Below are 27,507 nucleotides of genomic sequence, written 5' to 3' on the forward strand. Positions count from 1 at the left end.
AACACTGACAGATGTCACCATTCTGATCGACACACAACTTAAACCAGTCAGAACAATCAACACCTGAATCAGAATTTGCTAAGAACAAGGTCAAATGCTGGATTGTAATAAGCACATAAGGTGCAATAAGCAAGCCTTTTTGACATTCAATGAACTGGTTGTATTGTATTATTCCCACATTTATACAAGTGAACCAAAGCATTTGTAGAAACAGTCATGCAGAAAACAAAAATACAACAAAATAAGAACACCATGATAGTTTGAATTGTATACCATTTTTAAGATGGTACTTTCCTGGAGCATTGTTTAAACAAACATTGATACCGATACACAAAGGAAATCTAATTTTGACCGAAAACTTAGTCAAAGGTTACATTTCTTATTTAAAGCAAAGTTACTTAAATTGCAGATCTGCATCTTTAATACAAAGTAATGTATTGAATTTCATGCATGCAAGCATTTGTAAGATACTTACATACAGTTAGCTTTATACAGAGAATAGAATATTCAAAATAGCCTCAATTTTAAGTGTAGTTTCAATCCATATATAAAAAGGTAGAGTACCGATGTTTGAATTGATGGCTTTGTGACAATGTTTGTGGATGATACAAAGATGGGTGGAGGGGCAAATAGTTTTGAGGAAGCAGAGAGGTTACAGAAGGACTTTGACAGATGATGAGTATGGGTTAAATGGCAGATAGAATACAGTGTTGAGAAGTTTATGGTCATGCACACTGGTAGAAGAACTGAAAGCATAGACTAATTTTCTAAATGGAGAGAATTCAGAAATCTGAGGTGCGAAGGCACTTGGGAGTTCTCACGCAGGACTCCCTCAAGGTTAATTTACAGATTTGAATCATTGGTGAGGAAGGCAAATGTGATGTTAGCATTTATTTCAAGTACTGAAATATAAAAGCAAGGATGTAATACCGAGGCTTTATAAAGCAGAGGTGAGGCCTCACTTGGAGTATTGAGTATTTTGGGCCCCTTATTTAAGAACAAATTTCACAACATATACTGGTGATATTCAAACTGATTCTGAAAGCATATGCTGACATTGGAGAGGGTTCAAAGAAAGTTTACAAAAATGATTCTGGGGTATTGAAAGGCTTCTCATATGAGGAGCATTTAATGGCTCTGGGCCTCCATTCAGTGGAATTCAGAAGAATGAGGGGTGACCTCACTGAAACCCATCAAATGTTGAAAGGCCTCGATGGAGTGGATGTGGAGAGGATGTTTCCTATGATGGGGGGAGTCTAAGACCAGAGGACACAGCCTCAAAATAGAAGAAAGTCCATTTATAAAGGAGATGAGAAGGAATTTCTTTAGCCAGAGAGTTGTGGAATTTGTTGCTGCGGGTGGCTATGGAGGCCAAGTTATTGAGTATATTTAGGGCAAAGGTTGGTGGATTCTGGAACAGGTAGGAAATTGGGGCTGGGAGGGAATATTGAATCAGCATGATGAAATGGAACATACTCAATGGGCCAAATCACCTAAGTTTGCTCCTTTATTTTATGGCCTCTGGTCAATATCTTTAAAAATAAAAAGAGGCACATCCCAAATATCTGCTTCATGAACATGTCATCTCCAGGCTTAATTTTTAAAAATGTATTTTATGTGTTACACAAATCAAAGCAATAAGTTCCATGACATACATCACCATAGGTATGTACAATTTCAATTTCTCTATATTTTCATCTGTTTCCTTGATATTAAATAAATTCACATTCACCACATGGAATATCATTTTAATGCATTTTCATAGACTTTTTAAAAAAGCAAAATATATTAAATTATTGTAAAGACAATTCTTTGACTTTCATTGTAACTGAGTAACATGCAGACAATATTTACAATGTAGTCCACTTCTCTTCCAGCAAGTTTCTAACTTCACAAAGCACAAAACTTTTAATAATTATAACTACTTTGAAGCATGTTAGTCTTATGGATATTACAGGCTCCTGGTGAAATAGGTAAAGGTTAGCAAATTTTGAATTTACTGTACTCGTGTTGTCAGTTCATCATTTAGCCATACGGTTTCTAAATCGATATTGAACCCATGAACACTACCTCATTTTTATATATATTATTTGTTTTTCACTATTTTTAATCTTTCTCTATATACACTAATTTTTTTTTCTACATTGTGTGTTGCATTGTACTGCTGCTGCCGCCAAGTTAACAATTTTCAGGACATATGCTGGTGATGATAAACCTGATTCTGAACTTGTGGGAAGAGCTTTGTACTTCCATTAAACGGGAAATCTATTCAACAATGTTTTCTGTAATTGCCTATTCACCAATTAACATTTCACTTCCTAAATCAAAATCAATGGGAATTAATAATTTGACATGCTATCACTTACTTTTGCAGTGACTTTCTGAATACTCAAATTGATCTTGGCCAACAGCTACAACATGGTTCTTTTACTTTTAGCTGCTGGAAACATTTCACCTGGAATTACCAAAACACTCGCTTTGGCCAGCCATGAACTAATACAGCTCAAAAAGCGAAGCATGGTGCATTCTGATTCATATTTGCCATGCTTGCAATTCTTACCGTCCCATTCCTTCCACCTGTTTTGAGAAACTGATATTTCCTCACAATATCTGCACTGGAAGTGCAGCTTGTTTTACTGAAAATAAACTTGCATGATGCACAACAAGCTGATATAGTCCCATGCACTCTTACCAGTTCATTTAATATTCTATAGTAATGAGTAACTAATTTTTTATAGTAACATACAGAAAACAGTTGTGAAAGGAATCTGGTTTTGGTCTCTAAACTGGCTCACATTCTTCATTATCTGTAAATATTCATTTCTCCAACAAAAATTGCTAATGAGCAATCCTACTTTAAAAGCAGAAAAGGCCGAGGATTAATTTCCCTGTTGAAAGTGGATTATGGAGCCTGGTACTCTTGTACAAGTGTGCGGTTTGCAGTAAACCAGCAATATGCAATTTCAGAATAAAGTGTAAATTTGGTACTCAAGATGAACCCCAGTTTTAATGTAAAATATATAAATACAGAAATAGCAAGTTCTTATGATAGCTAAGATTTGCACCTCAAATTCATTGAAAATGGGTTTTTGGGTAGCCATATTCTTTACATGTGCTTAGATTGTTTTTTTTTTAAAGTATAGTTTTGTTTAAAATAACTTACTGCCTCCAACATATGATTAAATCAAAGTTTTATTTTAATGAAGTTTCCAGAGGCTACAGAATAACTAAATCCACCAAAAATATTACATTCAGATGATTATAGATTACAATTTTGAAAACGATGATTAACTGGTTTACATTATTAATTACCTGGACCTTAAACAGCCATTACATGATTCATAAATACACATTTTGGTTATTATTGCATGCACAACTATGGATTTTAACATTTCCTTACAGCCTGGAAGAATACAGCATCTGTAGATTTTAGAAAAAGGTGAAAATGTAGGCAAAAGGAATAGCACATTATTTTCGGTTTAATTTTTTAAATTAATAATTACAGATTTCAGTACATTAATGGTTTTAATATAAATATGGAAGTGTTTGTACAGTAATTTAAGAATGAAGTTGACATTAAAGTAACTAATACAAATTGTTTACATCATAGTTTGTTGTGCATTTACTCTAACACATTAAGCTCAGGCATAGACAAAAATTGCTAGCACAAAAATGAGAAGCTTTTAAATCATATCTCACTGTAGAATGACAACATCTCTTATGCTTCAAAATCACAACCATTTGGATTGATATCTTCAGGATGCATGACTCTGCCCATAAAGAGTATGGTACCTGGGTTGGGTTGGGGATAGGTGGGTGTAGACAAAAAAACCTTAAGGCATCTAGCAAATACAATTATCCAATCAAATTTAAATAATGCCTTTTAAAAAAAAACAATTGCAAAGCTGAAAATTAATTCAATGGTATTATTTTTAACCCAGAAATTAACAAGTTACTTATTTACACAAATTTACACTTGTGTAGAACTATTGAATAGTGCAATGCGGATACAAACCCTTTGACCCAATCAGCCATGCTGACCATGGTGCCCACGCAACTAATCTCAATTTCCTGAGTTTGGCCCATGTTCCTCCAAGCTCCACCCCTCCATGTACCCATCCCTTAAATGATACTATCATACCTGCTGCAACCACTTCCTCTGGCAGCTCATTCCATATCCTCCCCACCCTCTGCATGAAACACTTCTTTCTCACCCCAAACTTGTATCCCAAAGTTTTGGCCTCTCTTACCCTGGGAAGAATACATACCATCCACCTTATCTATGCCTTTTGTAACTTGAAGCACTTCTATAAGGTCACCCCTCATACTAATATGTTTCAAGGAATAAGACCCAGCCTTATTTTCTTATACAATTCAGGCCTTTTGGTCTGAGCAACATACCATTAATGTTTCTAGTCTAACTACATTGTTCCTATAACAGGGTGACCAAAACTGTACATAACAGTCCAAGTGCAGCCTCACCAATGACTTACACAACTGCAATATAACATCCCAACTCCTATACTCAATGTCCCGACTGAAGGGCATATTACCATTTATCTGTGATGCTGCTTTCAATGAACTACAAACTATCCTAAGTCCTTCTGTTCTAGTACATGCCCTAGTGCCTTACCATTCACAGTACAAGTTCAACAGTGGTTTGACTTTTCAAATTCCATTACCTCATACTTGCATGTATTGAAATCTATTTGCCACTCCTCAGACCACTTTCCAATTGATTAAGATTTCTCCTGTAATCTGATAACCTTCCCCACTATCATCAACACCCCCACCTTTCACATCAGCCCAAACTTATTAAGCTTTCTACATTTGTATACAATAATTTAAACAAATAATGAATAACAAGAGCCCCAATATTGTGCACTGCAACATACCAGTAGTCACTGGCCTTCATTCTGAGAAACAACCTTCCACCAGCACACTCTGCTTCCACTTAACTAGCTCATCCTGGATTCCATGGAACCTAACCTTCCAGACCAGCCCACCATGTAGAACTTTGTCAAAAGCCTTGTTGAAGTCTAAACAGATGACACCTACTACCGTACGCTCATCTAGCTATTTGTTTCTTTCTTCAAAAAACTTTACAAAGTTCATCAAGCACAACGTTACATGCACATAGCCATCCTGATTCCTCCTAATCAGACTCTGTCTATCCAAATGCTTGTAGATCCAGTCTCTCAGAATTCCTTCCAGTAACTTTCCCAAGACTGATGTCAGGCTACGGTTCCCTGGCTTGTCCTTGCTAGCTATTTTACACAACAAAACATTAGCCACCTTCCAGTCTTTGGGAACCTAATGTAACTTTGTTTTGTACTTAAGTGTTAAGAAAAGTAAACAACATTTTTGAAGTTAGTACGGATTTTCCTCTCTTACCTGTCTTTTTGTTTCTGATTAGAAAGAAAAATGGATGATCAACAATGACCTGGGGATTAAGGGTTAGCATTCTGCTGACAGCAACCATTTCTGTAAGAAAAAATAGTTCGTCAATAGTGGGCTTTATGTTACCATTTTAATTGCGCCATCTTGGAAAAAGAACATTTAAAAGGAACAGTGATCTTGTCTCTCACTGGCTGCAAATGGAAAAAGTATTAGTTATTCCAAAGTACTTCTTTAAACAAGCGTAGAATATTCAATCAAGTAAAAGGTAATTTCAGAACTTTTATCCTTCATTCAAAGAAGGATAAGCACACAGAAAGGCCTTCAGACAAAGCTGATGATATGATCCAAATACACCAAAGGAAGGAAGGAATTTTTTTTGTAGGTGGATGAATTAGTTCTTCCTCACCACCCCCATTGCTGCCTTTATGCACATGGAACCCATAACTTACACAGGATTAACAGGTGAGAGATCAATAGTCCATATAGATGTTTTTATTGCCCAAGTTGTTCATGGTACCCAAATCTTGATTCATTGGAATACAAGTTAAAATATATCGATTCATATTTTGGTCATAAAATGCAGAAAAAATACTTAACTGAAAACTTCATTCCATAGATTTGTATATAGTAAAGGCTTTAAGGAATATGGGTATAAAGTAGAAAAATAGCTTCAAGATAGATCAGCCATGACTAAGCAGGCTGAGAGACAAAATGACCTTTTCCTGCTCCTATTAAAGGATCATAGACTCAAGTTCTATTTCAGTAACACATTATTGATAAACCATTTTAAAACACCCACCCATCTCCACAGCTTCCACCACCTTCTACAGATCCTATCACTAAACACATCTTTACCACCCCCAACTCACTCACACTTTCTGCAGGGATCATTCTCTCTGTGACTCCCTTATCCATCTGTCCCTCCCCACTGATCTCCCTCTTCGCACTTATCCATGCAAGCAACACAAGTTCTACACCTGTCCAAACACCTTTTTTCACCACCATTCAGGACCCCAAGCAGCTTTCCAGGTGAGGCAACATTTCACCTGCGACTCTGTCAGGATCATCTGCTATATCTGGTGTGGCCTCCTCTACAATGGTAAGACCCAACGCAGATTGGAAGTCAGCCCTGTTGGGCATCTTCATTCAGTCTGCAGTAAACAGCATTTCCTGGTGGCCAATCATTTTAATTCAGCTCTCCATTTCCATTCCTCTACTGCCACAATGAGGCCACTCTCAGGCTGGAAAAGCGACACCTTATATTCCTTCTGGGTAGCCTCCAACCTGATGGTATAACCATTGATTTCACTCATTTCTCTTTCTCATTCCTTCATTCTGGTTCCCCTCTTGCCCCTTTAATTCTTACCTGCCCATCACCTTCCCCCGATGCCCCTCCTCTATTTTCTGCCACAGTCCACTGTACTCTATCAAATTCCTCTTTCTTCAGCTCTTTATCTTTTCCACCTATCATCTCCCAGCTTCTTACATCATTTCCCCCTCCCCACCCAACTACCTTTCCCCTCACCTGGTTTCACCTATCACCTGCCACTTGTACTCCTTCCCCTCCACCCACCTTCTTACTCTGGCTTCTTTCCCCTTCCTTTCCACTTCTGATGCAAGGATTTCGGCCTTTATTCCTCTCCATAGTTTCTGCCCAATCTGCTGAGGTCCTCCAGCATTTTGTGTGTATTATTCTGGATTTCCAAGAATCTGCAGAATCTTCATGTTAAAAAATTTTTAAATTATAAATTCACATCCAAAACCTTTGAGGTGTTATACATTACCCCTTTATTTCACATTTACATTCGGATTTAACCTTAACCCTAAAAAGGTTCTGGCAAAGATTTCATAGCACAAATTCTTGGAACAACTATTGAACCAATAGAGGGCCACATTATACCTCTGTATTGGCACATGCATGCACACAGATGATGCCCTGTATTAAATAATAAACTCATATTGTGTAAACCCAAGACCTGTTCTGACCTGGTCCTTAGCAGACAACACAAAACTCACAAGAGTGGAAGGAAGTAAATATTCTTCCACAAAAATATAGTTGGTTCGTAAAATGTATACAGTAGATGTACAAAGTCTTTATTTGCAGCATCATGCTTATCGTCAAATTTACTTAAAGAGTACCGGTTGACAATATGTCCATTTTCAGTACCAAGATTTCCAATAGTGAGAAGTTTGTAAGGTTTCTTTGTGTGTGTGTATGTGTATATAGCATCTGATTTCTCAATGTCTATTGGAGGAAGGGCCCCATTCCAGTGAAGTGCACCAAGCTTCAATTCATCCCTCAGCATACACACTTGCACTGTCTGCAGATGTAGTTGTGGATACCCCCTTGTACATTTTCAGGCAGACCAAAGTCGTCTATCACGTAGTTGATGATCTGCCAGCTACAGTCAATGTGTGCATCCCTGGTAACAGTCCACAGAACACAGTCTTGTAAACTGGAGGTGTTCAGGGTGAAGGTCAAAGGCAATAGCATTACTTTCTATGAAGACCGTAGAGAGGAAGATGATTGTCACATCCACGTCGCAGCCACCTCAAGAGCAATGATCTGTGGAAGCAAGTCTCAAGCTGTGTGTGAAGGATTCAACCTCCTGCTAAGCCAGGTCTTCATGCTTGTCTGAAGATCTTGATAGTGAGGCTTCTGCCAAATGACCAAGACCCTGCTAGACCACCATCTGTTTGTCTCCTTTCACAGCATCCCAAGTACGTTCCATGTAGATCACTGCTGGATTGACTCATAGTCCAACAGAACTTTTTTTCCTGTAGTAATGTTTCTATGAGGGACAAGTAGTCCAGCAGAGTATCACAGGACAAGAAACATACGATGGCAAATCCAGAGCCTTCCCATGTGCCGCTGGAGAGAGGCAGTATCTCAGCACAGAGAGATGCCTGTTGGTTACGTACTTGGGCTATATGTGTATCTGTGGACCACACAGATGCTCAAGCTGAGGGCCACATTGGGTGTGCTCTTCCCCCTTTGGAGACCTATACATCACCATCCCAGAACACAATGCATTTTGGATCATCAGCTGGAATGAAAGATAGCTTGCTTCCTACCACAGCATAGGAGCCGGGGAATGGGCCACACAGCAACACTGAGAGCTTCTCACTCCTGTTAACTAACTTGGTTCCCATGGTCAAATGGGGACACTGCTCTTACATCCTCAGCTTGTTTCACATGGTTATCTGCCCACACAATTCTTGCTGCAAAGCTCAGTGCTGTGTACTAGGATTTCCTGAGATCTTCCTATTGGGTATGGTTCTGAGGCAGGTAGACTACCCAGGTCAGAACAAATTTTGTACAGAATCTTGCATTCAACATTTAACAGTGTGGTAGGTCATTGGCAAACTACTTCATAGATAGGAGTAAGCTCTTCCTCAGGGATTTTGACACCTCCAGTAGGTTTGGAGCTATCCAGACCCACAGAACCCAGTACAACTCAGTCAACAGGCCATCACTTCCAGGAGTTTTATTCATCTTGTACCTGGTCAGTTTATACTAGATCGATAGTTAATCCAGTTACTAATGCTTGTCCAAAATCTCTGAGATAGAGATGACAGGAATTTCAGGGATGAAATGCTTGGGACATGAGCCAGAAGCCTAGCACAGGGTATCAGCCTCCCCGCCATAGAGGACATAGAGGCAGTGTCTAAAGAAGGCAAAATCTATCAGTAAGGACCCTCACCATTTAGAGCATGCCCACTTCCCCTCTGCCATCACATTTGTGAACGATCCATGAACCCATGAGCACCTCTTCACTATTGATCACTTATTGCACTTTTTATTTTTATATACAGTGGTTTCCAGTTAATTGGGACACATCGGGACCAGTACATTTTGGCCGAATTAGCTGAAATTTCATGGAAATAGTTAAAAAGGCATAAAGAAGACAAATTGCCATCTAACTAGTAACAAATTATGTCGTTAAATGAAACACAGAGCAAATTAGAACAGTACCAATACCATTACAGTACTATAAACTGTGTATTGGTTCTGCCATGTTCTTTTGATTAATTGTAAATGAGCAAAATCAGCAGACACCTAGTGCAGATAATGGACTGTCTTCAGTCAATACTCCTTATGATTGCATCTTCCAAAATGTCATTTTCATTGTAAAATTCAAGATGATTGTTGATACCTTCAAATTCTTGGTAGTTCCCAACTTGTTGAAATAGTGAAGTCATTTCAATTTCCTTTTTAGCCATCTCTGGCATTTCTAAGCCTGAATGCTTGAAATCACAGTGAGCAAAAACAGTTTTGAATTGTCTTTCTGCTTATTTCTCACCAACTATCAGTGACAAAAATCACTGCTTGTTAAACACAAACACGTGCAACTGTTTGCTCTAAGCACGGTGTACTAACGATCACTCAAGTGCACACACGACTAACGGCAGGTAGACACTGTTCGATAACAGTTGAACAGATGGCACTAAATGGCAACTCCTTTGCTTGCATCTTCAGAAGCAGATCTATTACCATCTTTAATATCTTTATTTTTCCCTTTCAGGGTTTTTTTGAAGACCCTGACCTGGAGTTACATGCAGACTTCGGTTCTTTGCAGGAATGGGACCTGTTCTCGGCGTTTCAGGACCGGCCGTTGTTATTTGGCATGCCAAGGGTTCAGCCTGAGAGTTGGCCTCATGTTTGGAAGCCTAAGATCTCGGGGCTCTGGAGACGGGCGAATCGAGGGTTAGTGTCATGGCAGGAGACTTGTGTGTTGTCGGGGAGGCCGGAAAATCTTTCACTGTGGACCCGAAGACCCGAGATCTTAGCGATCTTCAGGCACAGAGCTCGTAAAAAGCAACGAAATGGAATTGTTAAACATTGTAAACCAGCAGGTTTTTGTTATGTCTTCCGCTTGCTGTGAAAATGGGGAGAGAGAGAACCTGTGGGTTGCCGAATGCGGGACAAAATGCAATAGTCTTTGAGGTAACTGCAAGGTCTGTGCCTTTGCTATCATCTAGCTCACACTTGTGCTCGGAAGCCGGAGCACCTTTTTTTGCTGGGTGGGGAGAGGGGGACATTGTTGCCCTGCTGCTGCTTACGTGCGGGAGGAGGGAGCTGGAGGAGGGGAGGGGGGATTTCGGGATTCTCACATTTAACTGTTGTTCATTCTTTGGGGCATTTCTCTATTTTCGTGGATGTTTTGTGAAGAAAAATCATTTCAGGATGTATATTGTATACATTTCTCTGACATGAAATTGGACCTTTGAACAACAGTCTCCTGTCCCAATTAAGCGGCATGGTGTCCTAAATAAACAAAGAATCACTGCTATTTTTATTTATTTATTTATTTATTTTAAAAGTGTTGTCCCAAATAAGCAGCTGCCCTGATTAACTACAAAATAATTTGCAGATACTGGGGTCAAAGCAATACTCACAACACACTGGAGGAACTCAGCAGGTCCTGATGAAGGGTTCCGGCCCGAAACATTGACCGATCTTTTCTACGGATGCTGAGTTCCTCCAGCATGTTGTGAGTGTTGCCCTGATTAACTGAAGGCCCAATTAACCAGAATCCACTGTCTTTCTTATTGCAGCTGAGTGTAATTATGTATGTCTTGCACTGCACTACTGCCATAAAATAACAAATGTAATGACATTTCACTAGGGAAGACACAAGCAATCTCCCAGATGTATGGATGGGCCAAGGACATAGGGTAACAGAGGAACTGAAACAGATTGACATTAGGAAGGAAACGGTGATGAGTAGACTGATGGGACTGAAGGCTAACAAATCCCCAGGTCCAGATGGTCTGCATCCGAGGGTACTAAAGGAGGTGGCTCTGGAAATTGCGGATGCATTGGTGATCATTTTCCAATATTCCTTAGATTCAGGATCAGTTCCTGAGGATTGGCGAATGGCTAATGTTATCCCACTTTTTAAAGAAAGGAGGGAGGGAGAAAACAGAGAACTATCGCCCTGTTAGCCTAACATCAGTAGTGGAGAAGATGCTAGATTCCATTATTAAAGATGAAATAGCGGCATAACTTGATAGCAGTGATAAGATTGGGCCGAGCCAGCATGGATTTACCAAGGGCAAATCATGCTTGACTAATCTATTGGAGTTTTTCGAGGATGTAACCAGGAAGATAGATGTGGGAGATCCAGTGGATGTGGTGTACCTTGACTTTCAGAAGGCATTCGATAAGGTACCACATAGGAGACTGGTGGGTAAAATCAGAGCTCATGGCATTGGGGGGAGGATATTGACATGGATAGAAAACTGGTTGGCAGATAGAAAGCAAAGGGTAGCAGTGAATGGGTGTTTCTCGGAATGGCAGGTGGTGACTAGTGGGGTGCCACAGGGCTCGGTATTGGGACCACAGCTGTTTACAATTTACGTCAATGATTTAGAGGAAGGCATTGTGAATAACATCAGCAAGTTTGCTGATGATACTAAGCTGGGTGGCAGTGTGACATGTGATGAGGATGTTAGGAGAATTCAAGGTGACTTGGATAGGCTGGGTGAGTGGGCAGAAACTTAGCAGATGGCGTTTAATGTGAATAAGTGTGAGGTTATTCACTTTGGGAGCAAGAACAGGAAGGCAGATTATTATCTGAACGGTGTGGAGTTAGGTAAGGGAGAAATACAAAGAGATCTAGGAATACTTGTTCATCAATCTCTGAAGGTGAATGAGCAAGTGCAGCAGGCAATGAAGAAAGCTAATGGAATACTGGCCTTTATTACAAAGGGAATTGAGTACAAGAGCAAGGAAATCCTTTTGCATTTGTACAGGGCCCTGGTGAGACCACACCTGGAGTATTGTGTGCAGTTTTGGTCTCCAGGGTTAAGGAAGGACATCCTGGCTGTGGAGGAGGTGCAGCGTAGGTTCACTAGGTTAATTCCTGGGATGTCCGGACTGTCTTACGCAGAGAGGTTAGAGAGACTGGGCTTGTACATGCCGGAATTAAGGAGATTGAGGGGGGATCTGATTAAGACGTATAAGATTATTAAGGGATTGGACAAGATAGAGGCAGGAAATATGTTCCAGATGCTGGGAGAGTCCAGTACCAGAGGGCATGGTTTAAGAATAAGGGATAGGTCATTTAGGACAGAGTTGAAGAGGAACTTCTTCTCCCAGAGAGTTGTGGAGGTGTGGAACGTGTTGCCTCAGGAGGCAGTGGAGGCCAATTCTCTGGATGCTTTCAAGAAGGAGCTAGATAGGTATCTTATGGATAGGGGAATCAAGGGTTATGGGGACAAGGCAGGAACCGGGTATTAATAGTAGATGATCAGCCATAATCTCAGAATGGCGGTGCAGGCTTGAAGGGCCGAATGGTCTACTTCTGCACCTATTGTCTATATGCCAATAATAATAAATATGACTCTGACTAACCTGTCTCGAGTTGACTAAATGCACTGCTGTGTTACTTCACCTGTAAGATTTCTGAAAATGGCAGACAGCTTGGCATCTTTCACCACTTCCCTCAGAATCTTGGAGATGAAGTCTAGTTTTATTTTCTTATATTGGCTCCGTCTGGTACGGAGGGGCAACTGCACAGGATCGGAAAAAGCTGTAGAAAGTTCCATCATGGGCACTAGGCTCCTCAGCATCAAGAACATCTTCAAAAAGGTGATGCCTCAAAAAGGTGGAATCCATCATCAAGGACCCCCATCACCCAGGACATGCCCTCTTCTCATTACCACCATCAAGGAGGGGGTACAGGAGCCTGGAGACGCACACTCAACATTTTAGGAAGAGCTTTTTCCTCTCCGGCATCACATTTCTGAATGGACAATGAACGCATGAAAACTAGCTCAGTATTTTTTTTTTGGATCTTTTTTACACTCTCAATATTTCTTATTTTAATTTATAGTTTTTTTATGTATCACAATATATTGTTATCATAAAACATATTTCATGACATTTTGCATTGATATTAAAGCTGATTCTGATTCTAGCATCAAAGCAAATGGAAAAAAAATAGTATATCATTGACAAAAGGGGGAAAAAAATATCAAAAACCAAAAATCAATAGAAAGTGAGACTGCACCAGTACTCACCCCAAGATTAAAAGGGATAGGAATATAGAGTAACCAGTCTGTAATTTTATGTCCATAGTAAAATTTTGGGTGTAATATGACTGTGTGTCTAATCTGCTCTGCTGCACAAATAATCAAATGAATTCAACCAATTTAAGGCAGTCTTCACTGTGGACCAACTCAGTGGAACCACCTGCTCCTAATCTCATTCCCATCTCTTAAGTCATAGTTACCTCAAGTCAACTATCAAGAACCCATCAACAGCTTCAACACCCTGACTGTAAACTATGGTGCAACACATCGTCCACCAGCAAAGACTCTATCCTTCGACATCTTATGCCACATAGTTGTCAGTCTTTGTTTTTCCTTTTTGAACAAGAGAATCACATTAGCTGTTTTTCTAATCTTATGGCACACTTTCAGAATTTAATAAGTTTTGAAAAATTTACAATCATTAGGTCAACGATCTCAGCAGCCACCTCCTTTACAAAGAAGAGAAAATCTGCAGATGCTGGAAATCCAAGCAACACACACAAGGCTGGAGGAACTCAGCAGGTCGGGCAACATTTATGGAAAAGAATACAGTTGACGTTTCAGGCTGAGACCCTTCATCAGGACTGATGAAAAAAAGATGAGGAGTCAGGGTTAGGTGGGGGGAGGGGAGGGAGAAACACAAGGTGGTAGGTGAAACCGGGAGGGGGAGGGGTGAAGTAAAGAGCTGGGAAGTTGATTGATGAAAGAGATACGGGGTGGAGAAGGGAGAATCTGATGGGAGAGGACAGAAGGCTGTGGAAGAAAGAAAAGGGGAAGGACCACCAAATGAAGATGATGGCAGGTAAGGAGATAAGGTGAGAGAGGGAAATAGGAAAGGAGAATGGTGAAGTGGGGTGAGAGGGATTACCGTAGGTTCAAGAAATTGATGTTCATGCCAGCAGTTTGGAGGCTACTCAGACGAAATACAAGGTGTTGCTTCTCCAACCTGTGTGTGGCGTCATCACAGCAGTAGATGAGGTCATGGACTGACATGTCGGAATGGGATGAGAAGTGGAATTAAAATGGGTGGTCACTGGGAGATCCCGCTTTTTCTGGCGGACAGTGCTCCTGGTGTGGCCTCCTGTATAATGGTGAGATATGCCTTAGGTTGGGAGACCTCTTTTCCAAGTACTTTCTTCCATGGCCTTCTGTCCTCTCCCATCAGATTCTCCCTTCTCCAGCCTTGTATCTCTTTCATCAATCAACTTCCCAGCTCTTTACTTCACCCCTCCCCCTCCCAGTTTTACCTATCACCTTGTGTTTATTCCTTCCCTCCCCCCCCCACCAGCTTCTAACTCTGACTCCTCATCTTTTTACTCCAGTCCTGATAAAGGGTCCCGACCCGAAACGTTGACAGTACTCTTTTCCAAAGATGCTGTCTGGCCTGCTGAGTTCCTCCAGCATTTTGTGTGTGTTACTTCCTTTACATTTCTGAGTGTTAATTTTTTCTCAGTGTTATGGGCCAGCTATTTGAATACCTGCCATTTCATTTACTGACCTGTCTCTTAATTTAATTACCCAGACCAACTGAATGAGGGCAACTGAATCTTGGCAATTAGTCTGCATGTAATCCATGAATTTTTCTAATACCTTCTCCCTCATGGTTTAGAGTTTTATAAGTTCCTCCATCATATTTAATATTAGCCCATCTGTTATCTTTTAGGGCAAAGCCTGTTGCAAAAAAGAATGATTCAACATATCTAGCATTTGTTTATGCTATTAATTCACCAGCCTCATTCTCTAGAGGTCCAACTTTAGCTACCTTCTATTGATTTAGTATTTGCTTTGAATTTCCTCTGCAAATTAGTTCCCCCCATCAACTTCTGAGTCTTTCATTGCTTGATCCTAAAAACTTCCTAGTCAACTGGCCTACCACCAGCACTTGGCATTTTGTATGCCCTACTTTTCAACTTAACATTATCCATCATGGGTGCCAGCCTCTGCACCATCTATGACATCTTCAAAAGGGAGTGCACAAGACATAGGAACAGAATTAGGACACTTGGCCCTCTGAATCCACTCTGCCATTCCATCATGGCTGATTCATTATCACTCTCAATCCCATTCTCCTGCCTTCTCCCCTGTCATCCCTAATAATCAAGACCTATTAACCTCTGATTTAAGCATACCCAATGATTTGCCTCCACTGCCATCTGTGGCAATGAATTCCACAGATTCACCATCCTCTGGCTAAAGAAATTCCTCCTCATCTCGGTTCTAAAGTGACACCCTTGTTAATTCTGAGGCTGTGCCCTCCAGTCCTAATATAGACCCTCACCATTCAGGCCAGATCCTCTTCTCAAAACTACTATCGAGAAGGTGCAACACCTCAACGAGGTTCACTCAGCATTTAAGAAACAGCTTCTTCACCTCCATCCATAAACACTACTCCGCTATTTTACTCTCTTTTGCACTATTTATCATATTTCTTACTGTAACCCACTGTAATTGTTAGTGCATTGCACTTTACAGCTGCTCCAAAACTATCAGGGATAATGAACCTGATTCTGATCCTGATCTTCATTCTGTTTGTTAACCACAGACTGCGCCCCTTTCTTATGGAATCCCAGCTTTTAAACTGCGGTAATTTTTTTTTTCCTGAGTGTTATGGGCCAGCTGTTTGAATACCTGCCATTTCATTTACTGACCTGTCTCTTAACTTACTTACCCAGTCTAATTTAATCAACTTTATCTAATTAAGCTGAGGACACTGGTTTCAGCCCATCTTCAAAATGCATTGCAACAGTTCTCCTTTCCCAGTACTAGTGCCTACATTCCATAAGTCAGAACCCACATCTTCAACACCATGTTTTAAGCCACAGATTTACTTCTCTGATTATATTTACTCCTTGCTAATTTGCATGTAGTTCAGTTAATAAAATAGAAACAAAAATAGACCAAGTTTTTAGGGCGTCGTAAATATCCATTGTAACACATACAAAATGCTGGAGCGACTTTGCAGGTCAGGCAGCATCTATGGAAGGGAATAAATAGTTAATGTTTCATTTCAAGACCCTTCACCAGGACTGGAAAGGAAAGGCGGAGAAGCCAGAATAAGGTGGAGGAGGGGAAAGAGTACAAGCTAGGTAATTGGTGAAGCCAGGTGGGTGGGGCAGAAGGGATGAAATTAAAAACTGGGAGGTGATAGTTGGAAAGGGTGATAGGACTGAAGAAGGAATCTGATAGGACAGGAGTGTGGACCATGGAAAAAAGGGAAGGAGGAGGGGCGCCAGAGGGAGGTGACGCGCAAGTGAGGAGAAGAGAAGAGCCAAGTGGGAAGCCAGAGTGCAGAATGGAAGAAGAGGGAAAGGGAGTGGGAAAAATTACCAGAAATTAGAGAAATCTATTGACTGCTTGACATTGTTAACTTCTAAGCATTTAAGAGACCCGCCATATCTCCTTGATTAAAAACTATGAAAGTTTATGTTATGGAGTACATTCTTGCCAAAGCACAGAATTTTAAGCAAAATTAAATGAAAATGGCTTCATTAAGTGGTTTTACCCGAGGCTGCAGCTGCTTCCGAACCCTCTTCATTCACCTCAATATAAGATGAGTGAATAGCCTTGGAAATGTACAACTCCTTCTTTCCTGCAGCATGGATGAGAAAAGGAAACATTTCACAAGATTAAACCAATACACACTTTGAAGTACATGTCAAGTATTTTTTTTTACCAGGTGTGTGGGTTGTTATATTAAAGTTGCATATTCATGAGGGAATATTAATCATTAGTCAATTAAATTGGACATGGAGAAAATAAACTAAGAATTCAAGTGGCATTAATGTTTTACCTCTTTTTACCAAAACTTAATTGTTGATGATGAGATACATGAATGATGTGACCTGGGACATGTTTTTAATTAAAGGTGCTTTGGGAATGAATTACTGTTTCAGGTGGTAGATCAGTGCTAATCAAGCAGGAATCCAACATCTGACCTCCTCCTAGAGCAATGATATTCATGTACCTGATCCAGTTAAGTTCCTGATGAATGATTACCCCCAGTATGTTGATGATGAATTCCTTGTCCTACCCGAAGTCTTTAGTTAACTTTGTTTGCTAGAAATAATGATTATTCAATTCTTTTGTGGTATTAATTCTACTTGCTATTTATCAGCCCATCCATGATCCTTACCTGGGTCCTACGGTAAATAGGGTTGGACTGGTTCAGCATTTCAACGACTGCAAATGGATTTGATGATTATGCATTCAGCAGCTAGCATTCCCACTATCGATTTTATGACAGAAAGAAAGCCAATGATGAAGCAGCAGATGTTTGGCTTAGAACTAGGAGTGTAGGTAGTATGATTACTAAGTTGTGGATGACACCATAGACTGGGGCAGCAAGGAAGATTGTCTAAGATTACAACAGGATATAGATCAGGTGGCAAAATATGGTCAGAATGATGGCAGATGGAATTTAATCCCAAAGAATTCAAGGTGATGCATTGGGTGAAGTCAAATGGAGTAAGACCTATATAGTAAATAGTTGAATGCTAAGGAATAATGAATAAAGGAACTCATGGCTAAAGTTCTCTGAAAGTGAAGACACTGGTAAATTAGGTGGTGAAGGGGGGACATGGCATACATATTAAAGTAGGAATAGTATGTTGCATCTTTACATAGCACTGGTTAGACAGTACGTGGAGTATTGTGTGCACTTTTGGTCCTCAAACTATCAGTAAAATGAGGTTGTACTGGAGAAAATGCAATGGAGATTCACTAGAAATTTGCCATTTGCAAGTCCTGGTGAATCTCTAGTTATAGGGAGAGATTGGATAGGTTAAGTTGTTTTCCATGGATTAAAGGAGCTTACTTGACAGAGGCATACAAGTTTATGAGTCATATAAAATTATGAGGTATAAATAGGTAAATAATCTGTTTCTCTGTGAATATCAGTAACAAGAAGGCATTGGTTTAAGATGAGAGGAAGGAGTTTAAAGGGGGTTGAGGGAAATTTGTTTCTTCACACAGAGAATGGTTTATATTTGGAACTCCCCATCAGGGAGGTGGTGGTTAGATACAACTGCAACATTGAAGACAGGCACTTAAAGAGACAAGATATAGAAAGATACAGACTAAATGTTGGCAAATAGGATTAACGTCGGTGGGAAAAGTGCATCATACATCAAGAGAGTCAACAGGCTTGTTTCTGTGCTATACAACTCCATGACTCTTGTCCCAAGGAACTCCTGCAATGATGTCCTGGGATGATTGTGATGGAGGTCCAAGGATCATCTCTTCTATTAGGTATAATTACAGCCAATCAAAAATTTCCTCTCAAAATCCATGAAGTCATTAAAACAAAGAGCCCATGAGTTAGTCCAAGGCCAAATGAAGGGACAGAATAAGTAATACTATTCAGATTTGATTACATGAGTGAGCAGGTCCAGCTGTTAGAATATTTTACTCCAAGAAATTTAAGATAAATACAATTAGACAATAGAATATTCCAACACAGGCCCAGCTCTTCAGCCTATGTTATGCTGAATGTATTTAACCAATAACCCCCAATCAGCTAGGATCTCATTGAATGGCAGAGCAGGCTCGATGGACCAGATGGCCCACTCCTATTTCTTATGTAATTAATATAATCCCAGAGATTGACTGTATCCCTACCTTGTCAGCACATTCTTGTGCCTAGGAATCCCTTAAATGCTTCCTTACTATTTTCTTCCATCAATATCCCTGGCAGTGCATTCCAGGCTCTCACCACCCTAAATAAAAACTTGCCTTGCACATCTCCCTTATACTTTTTCCTTCTAACTTTAAATGCATGCCCTATAGTACAATTCCTAGATACTGGGTGTCTTCTCTATGTCCTGCATATTTTTTAAAAACTTCTACAAGATCCACCCTTTAGCACCCGTCATTCTACAGAAAACAGCCCCAGCTTGTCCAACCTCTCCACATAGCACACATCCTCCAAAACAGGCAGCATCCTGGTAAACCTCTGCTGGACCCTTGCCAAAGCTTCCACATCTTTCCTAAAATGAGGTGACCAGAATGGAAGACAATACTCCAAATGTGGCTTGAACAGTGTTTTATGAAGTTTATAACATTACATGCCTTGACTAATAAACGCAATCATGTCTTATGCCTTCGTTACCCCTTCAACCTGCATGGCCACATCTAAGGAGTCACGTCCTGGACCCAAAGATCCTTCTGTTTATCAATGCTGTTAAGGATCCTGTCAGTAAGTGTATACACTCCCTTTGCTTTGGATCTCCCAAAGTGAAGTACCTCACACTTACTCTGATTAAACTCCATTTGCCACTTCTCTGCCCATATCAGAAACTGATCTATATCCTGTTGTATGCCATCCACAATGCCACCAACATTTTGTCATCTGCAAACCTGTTCACCCACATTTTCCATCCAAATTATTTGTATGCATGATAAAGAAGAGTCCCAGTTCAGATCCCTGTGGAACTCCAGTCACAGGCCTCCATCCAAAATAAGACCCATCACCACAATCCTCTATCTTCTATAGGCAAACCAATTTTGGAACCAATCAGACAAATTACCATGGACCCCATACATTGTACTTTTCTAGGGAACCTACCATGTGAAACCTTATCTAATGCCTTACTGCTATGTACATACATCTACTGATGCTTCTGGACACATCTTCAGTTATGTTCCTGGAATCATTGGGTGTTTCGGGTCTTTCAACATCATACAACCTCCTCCTGGTGACCCAGCCGGAGCTGATCAGACCCCAGCTTGTGTCCAGATGGCTAGTTACTTATGACTCCATGGCTCCCCTCTTTTAAGCCACAGCCATTTTGAGGCCCTCTCTGCCGCATCAGTGGTACTGCGGATGGCTCTCCTCTTCCTCTCTCCCTCGATGCCCAAAATGCTGAAGGCTCTAACTAAGGAACGGGCTGCAAATCCCCTACAACCAACCTCCACTGGGAGACACCTTGCTCTCCATCCAGCCTGCTGACAGTTGCTGACCAGTCCTGCGTACTCGGAGAGCTTCCTTTCAAAGGCCTCTTCCAAGCTATCTTCCCATGGGACTGTCAGCTCCAGCATCACCACTTGCTTAGTAGACAGACACTAGGACAATGTTTGGTCACAGGGTGGTGGCTGCAATATGGTTGGGGATCTTCGCTGCCGTTCGAGGTCCACCAACAGCTGCCAGTCCCTTGCAGAGGTCAGGATGCCTGCAGATGCCAGCCTCCCCTGACATAGTCTTGCCTCTGCTTCCTGAACAGCCTCCTCTGCCCTCCACTTCCTGCCATTCCTCACTTGGATCCCTGCGCTAGCCACCTTTGGGTCACTTGAGTCCCTATACTGTAGCACTTCTCTGGCTCTTGTTACCTTGAATTCCTCCTCCAAGGATTTGAAGGGCAGTTGCAGTTTGTTGTGGTGTCCATAGAGTGCGATGCTGCTCAGGCTCTTTGGCAGCCCCAGCCATCTCCTGAGGTGGTTGCTAACCCTCCTCTCTAAGGTTTCGACTGTCGAGATCGGAACTGCATAGATGAGGAGGGGCCACAGGATTCTGGGAAGAATGCCATGCTAATACACCTAGGCTTTAAACTTCCCAGGCAGGCCAGATTTGTCCACAGATTTCAGCCAGCATCCAACTCAGTGCAGGTTGCCTGAATGGATGTTGTGTCCCTTAAAGAGCTGTCAAAAACTTTGCCTAAGCTCTTGACTGGCTTTTCTGTGATGGTTGGGATGGCTGTGCCTGCGATGCTGAACCAGAACTTGTTCTCCACCTTCCCTTTCCTTAGCACCATCGATCTTGATTTGGCAGGTTTGAAACGCATCCGGGCCCACTCCACCAGCTTTTCGAGCCCCTGCAGAATCCTCCGGCAGACTGGGACTGATTCTGTGGTGACTGTGAGATCATCCATGAATGCCCTGATAGGTGGTTGCCGTTGAGCGGAATTCATTCTGGGCCCTGTGCACTCTGGTTCAGCAGACGTAGTGAGCATGTTCATGGCTGGGGAGAACAGTGTCACTGAGATAGTGCACCCTGTGATGATGCCGATCTCCACCTTGTGCCAGGTTGATGTAATTGCTCCTGAAGAGACCCTCATCCTGAAGTTGCTGTAATAATCAGCGATAAGGTCTCTGATTCTGCTGGGGACGTGATATTTGGTCAGTGAGCGCTGCACCAGCTTGTGCGGAATGGAGCCATATGCATTTGCCAGGTTGAGCCACAACACTGACAGGTTACTCTTGTTCTCTCTGGCCTCCCTGATGAGCTGTGTCACCACCCCGATGTGCTCCAGACAGCCTGGCATCCCTGAAATGCCACCCTTCTGGACTGATGTATCAATATAGGTGTTCTTTGCTAAGTAGGTGCACGGCCGGTTAGAAATGGCACTGGAGAAGATCTTCGCCTCGACACACAGCAGGGAGATGATGTGAAACTGATCTATCTGGGTGGCATTTTCCTCCTTCAGGATCCACACCCCTTCAGCCACTCTCCACTGTTCTGGGATCTTCCCCCTTCTCCAGAAGATCCTCAGGATCTTCCACAGACGCAGCAGGAGTTTGGGGCAGTTCTTGTACACTTTGTACGAGGTGTTGCTTGGTCCTGGAGCCGAGCCTGCCCTTGCCTTGTGGACGACATCTCTGACTTCCTTTAGTTGCAGCTCTGACATGTCGAACTGCACATCCAGTTCAGGTGGGTCTATTAGGATGTCGCACTCTCCCAACTTCTGCTCTCTTTCAGGATCATTATATATCTTCTTCAAATGTTGGTCTATGTCTTCCTGTGAACTGGCCAGTTTCCCACTGCGCTTCTCCCCCAGCAACTCCTTGGTGAACTTGAAGGGGTTGGCGATAAAGGCAGCACGTTTTCGAGCCCTTTCACGACGCTGCCTCCGATGTCACTCTGCCCGGCGGAGGACCCTGATCTTCTTTCGTAGTATGCACATCAGCTGGGCCAAGCCAATGCGCTCCTCTTCTCCTGCCTCCTTGTATTGGGACTTCAGCGCTTTCATCTCCTGCCTGATGTTGTGGATCCTCAATGCTCTTTAGTTCTTCGATGAAGGTGCCTTGGAGCCTTCCTTCTCTTCTTCTCCGAACTGTTCAGCTGCAATACTGACAATAATTGTTGTCATAGCTTGCAGCTTCCCATCAACCCCTCCCTTTGCCGTTGCCTCCAGAATTTGGTTAACATCTTCATCAAACTGCTTCCACAGTGAAGTCATGTTAGCTGCAGGCCATCTGATCCGCCTCCTGTTAGACTTCATGTTAGAGGGATTAGTTTGCAACACTTGGAGGTTCCGGGCACTATGGGGTGACTCCGGGCCTGGCCCCTCCTTCGTCTCACCAGGTTGGTTACCTGCGCATTGTGCTGCTCCTGTTCCCGCTAAACACTTCATCCTCGCTTGGTGGATCTTCAAGCAGCGATCGTTCTTGCAGATTTTGCCACATGCACACTGCTTCCTCATCGTCGTTTGTTCATTGCCTGGGTCTGATGCTATTATGTCCATCTGACTGGGGTGCTCTTCCTCCACCCCCCCGCCAACTCTCGGGTGCCCCTGGGGTGTCCTTCCCTTAGATTCATCGTAGCTTTTGTGGGGGTCCTCCTCTCAGAGGACACAGATTGGGTTGCCAGCCTGTTCTGCCCCAGTTGCCGTCTCTCCGGGATGTCACTGACTCTCCAGTCATCACCACTCTTTTCGCGGTTGTCACCCGGTCTTTCCTGGTTGTCACTGATGAAGTCAGTGTGTAAGCTGTGTACATACATCTACTGATGCTTCTGGACACATCTTCAGTGATATTCCTGGAATCATCGGGTGTTTCGGGTCCATGTATTCAACATCAACTGTGCTACCTCCATTAATCATCTTCATCTCTTTGAAAAACTCAGATTAGTCAGCCATGGAAGACAATACTTCTCCAAATGCCCATATATCCTCTCCATAAAAAATTCTCTCCATTAGTTTTCCTATCACTGATCCATAATTTCTAAGAATATCTCTGTTTTCCATTTTGAACAAAGGAACAACATTAGTTACCCAACAGAACCCCAGCACTACACCTGTGGCTAGTGAAAATGCAAGAGAAGTAATATAGAGTGGAAAAAACTATGGAAGGTCTGTAATTTTACGAAAATTCTAAATAATCTTTTTCTCTGCGCAGGCTTCAAAATAACAATCACTTTTATTATTAGAAATGATCATTAGTGAAGTCAATTATTTTTCTAGCAAACTGATGCAAATTGAACGTCAGTGGACGAGAAACGCACAATATTAGCATTCATGACAGAAGTCGCTATTCTATTATTTATGCAAAACAGAAAAGGAAGCTATTTTATAAAATTCATATTTCAATTTGATTGATCCATTTTATCAGAACTCTCAAACAGATAAGAGTACAACAGCAAAACCTTGCTGCTCTAAAAAAGGAAATGACAGGAAATTCCTCTTTTCAGATTAGGCAACATGATTAAACTAGTCAGGATCGCCAAGTGCTCAAATTACCTCTGAAACATGAAAAGTGACTCATTGTGTGCACGAGTGAAGTTCGTATTTGTCTGGAATGTCAATTCAGCATTTAGATTGTTGAGCAGCAGTAGATTAATAATAACATGCCACTCACATGTGTATTCTACCTGTTTAAGGTTAAAACTACAGCGCAGTGATCTATAACTTGAATTTCATCGTGCAAACCATTGATTAATAGGTAATTAATCCACATTTATCCAACATTGCTAGAGTGAAGTTTCACTTCAATGCTGGGGTTATGAGGGATCTCCATATTGCTCTGCTTAAATTAAAAACTCTCTTTGCTCACGTTGCTATGGTTTCCTAGAATACGTTAGCCATCATACTAATGTAAATTATTCCCACCTGTGTACGTGCTGCATACCAGCTCTCATGCACTTTGGTCAAATGTTTGTACAACATCGTAATCTCTGTGCAATTGTCCCAAATATAATAGAATGACACAAAGCTCAACAAGCCGGAGACATGCATAATTAATCATTGCTGCTAAAGATATTCCCCTGCAGTACCCGACATTAAATTCATATTTGTACTACTTGTAATATGATCTTGCTTTCATCCAGAGGTATTTATCAGGTGTGCTGCATACACAAAGCCCTTAGCATTGTCAGTGATCCCTCCGATCTCTTTGACCACCTACCAACAGACAGGTGACACTGTTGCATTAGGACAAGAACTCTTAGGATGGGAACCAGCTTCTTCCCCCAAGCTGTAAACCTACTGAACTCCCTGCCACCACCCAGGTCTGATCATGCATGAAGCAACAGTAGCTTTTTAACTTGTATTGTACATGCACTTTGTTATTTGTTAATTTACTAGCAGTAATATTACCTTATGTGTTATGTGTGTGACTTCTACATACTGTGTTGTGACCCTTGGTCCTAAGGAACACTGTTTCCTTTGACAGTATATATGCGTACGGTTGACGGACAATAAACTTGAACTATTTGCAAATGCAGACTTAGACAAACACATTGCTGACATAATTTTTAACGTGTCTGTGATCAAAGAAACAATACTGTTACAAAATTTGCAATAAATGCATGAATAATAAAAATATTTTTCAATGCTAAGTATGTATCTTTATTCAAATGTTAATAATATATTGACCTTCCAGTGGTTAGCTTTGGAATGAAAATCACAGAGTTTCTGATTGAGTATGCATTGTGCATTCATTCGCCTCAAATGTCTGCTCTCTTCTGAGGTTTGTTCATGCTTAGGATTCCTCACAAGTGTTCATTGTTGAACTAAAGGCCTTCTGTGACTGGTGAACACCCCAGGGACCAAACTGCATCGTTACTGCTGAGGCGCACATTTTAACTGAAGCTTTCTTTTGTTTCCATGGGTTTTTTTTCCCCAAAATAAAATTTCCAATCTGTCCCAAACCTCCCATCAAACACCAGTTCCCCATTTCCTGCACATTCCGTCTCAAATATTCATTGCTGACACAACGAGACCTGATTTGTACCAAGGATTTTTAAAACTAGTTAAAACCAATGTGCTGAGATAATAGATGGGTAATGCCTTACAGCACATTTTTCAACCAGGGTTCTGTGCAACCCTAGGGTTCCGTGAGAGGTCGCCAGGGGTTTTGTAAGAGATTGTGATTTTAAAAAATTGTTTTTTTGAACTTTGCACAACATGCGATGCTAGCATTCACAGTGGTGGACAGTGATTGAACAGCCCCGTTAGCAATCTCGTTAGAGGCCTCTCAGCTCAATTGGACCGTGTTTATTTGCTTGAGTGCATTCTCAGTTTTTGATGCAAGATAGGGGAGGCCTTTGATAATTGGTGAGCACTGTATTGCACGGAGGGGAGGACGGTCGGCTGGTAATTGGTGAGCACTGTATTGCACAGAGGGGAGGATGGTCGGCTGGTAATTGGTGAGCACTGTATTGCACGGAGGGGAGGACGGTCAGCTGATAATTGGTGAGCACTGTATTGCACAGAGGGGAGGATGGTCGGCTGGTAATTGGTGAGCACTGTATTACACAGAGGGGAGGACGGTCGGCTGGTAATTGGTGAGCACTGTATTGCACAGAGGGGAGGACGGTCAGCTGATAATTGGTGAGCACTGTATTGCACAGAGGGGAGGATGGTCGGCTGGTAATTGGTGAGCACTGTATTACACAGAGGGGAGGATGGTCGGCTGATAATTGGTGAGCACTGTATTGCACAGAGGGGAGGATGGTCGGCTGGTAATTGGTGAGCACTGTATTACACAGAGGGGAGGACGGTCGGCTGGTAATTGGTGAGCACTGTATTGCACAGAGGGGAGGACGGTCAGCTGATAATTGGTGAGCACTGTATTGCACAGAGGGGAGGACGGTCGGCTGGTAATTGGTGAGCACTGTATTGCACAGAGGGGAGGATGGTCGGCTGGTAATTGGTGAGCACTGTATTACACAGAGGGGAGGATGGTCGGCTGATAATTGGTGAGCACTGTATTGCACAGAGGGGAGGATGGTCGGCTGGTAATTGGTGAGCACTGTATTACACAGAGGGGAGGATGGTCGGCTGGTAATTGGTGAGCACTGTATTGCACAGAGGGGAGGACGGTCGGCTGGTAATTGGTGAGCACTGTATTGCACAGAGGGGAGGACGGTCGGCTGGTAATTGGTGAGCACTGTATTGCACGGAGGGGAGGACGGTCGGCTGGTAATTGGTGAGCACTGTATTGCACGGAGGGGAGGACGGTCGGCTGGTAATTGGTGAGCATTGTATTGCACGGAGGGGAGGACGGTCGGCTGGTAATTGGTGAGCATTGTATTGCACGGAGGGGAGGACGGTCGGCTGGTAATTGGTGAGCACTGTATTGCACGGAGGGGAGGACGGTCGGCTGGTAATTGGTGAGCACTGTATTGCACGGAGGGGAGGACGGTCGGCTGGTAATTGGTGAGCACTGTATTGCACGGAGGGGAGGACGGTCGGCTGGTAATTGGTGAGCACTGTATTGCACGGAGGGGAGGACGGTCGGCTGGTAATTGGTGAGCACTGTATTGCACGGAGGGGAGGACGGTCGGCTGGTAATTGGTGAGCACTGTATTGCACGGAGGGGAGGACGGTCGGCTGGTAATTGGTGAGCATTGTATTGCACGGAGGGGAGGACGGTCGGCTGGTAATTGGTGAGCACTGTATTGCACGGAGGGGAGGACGGTCGGCTGGTAATTGGTGAGCACTGTATTGTACGGAGGGGAGGACGGTCGGCTGGTAATTGGTGAGCACTGTATTGCACGGAGGGGAGGACGGTCGGCTGGTAATTGGTGAGCACTGTATTGCACGGAGGGGAGGACGGTCGGCTGGTAATTGGTGAGCACTGTATTGCACGGAGGGGAGGACGGTCGGCTGGTAATTGGTGAGCACTGTAATGCACGGAGGGGAGGACGGTCGGCTGGTAATTGGTGAGCACTGTATTGCACGGAGGGGAGGACGGTCGGCTGGCAATTGGTGAGCACTGTAATGCACAGAGGGGAGGATGGTCGGCTGGTAATTGGTGAGCACTGTATTGTACAGAGGGGAGGATGGTCGGCTGGTAATTGGTGAGCATTGTATTGTACTGAGCGAATAACAATAGGCTGATGAGCGTGAAGCGCGT

The 27,507-nt window shown here is 42.4% G+C and overlaps 1 protein-coding gene across 1 annotated transcript in view; it reads right to left on the reverse strand.

Moving 5' to 3' along the window:
- Window positions 1-3,184: 3,184 nt before the first annotated feature.
- The window catches only part of serpini1 (serpin peptidase inhibitor, clade I (neuroserpin), member 1), a 41,609-nt gene continuing 17,286 nt past the window's right edge, over window positions 3,185-27,507 (reverse strand). The window contains exons 7-9 of the mRNA XM_063044880.1: window positions 16,943-17,029; window positions 5,395-5,484; window positions 3,185-3,792 (exon numbers count right to left, since the gene is read on the reverse strand). Coding sequence (XP_062900950.1) covers window positions 3,719-3,792; window positions 5,395-5,484; window positions 16,943-17,029 — 251 coding nt within the window. The 3' untranslated portion in view covers window positions 3,185-3,718. The remainder of the gene's footprint in view (window positions 3,793-5,394; window positions 5,485-16,942; window positions 17,030-27,507) is intronic.

The sequence above is a fragment of the Mobula hypostoma genome, chromosome 4, assembly GCF_963921235.1.
Source record: "Mobula hypostoma chromosome 4, sMobHyp1.1, whole genome shotgun sequence".
NCBI classification, from domain to species: domain Eukaryota; kingdom Metazoa; phylum Chordata; class Chondrichthyes; order Myliobatiformes; family Myliobatidae; genus Mobula; species Mobula hypostoma.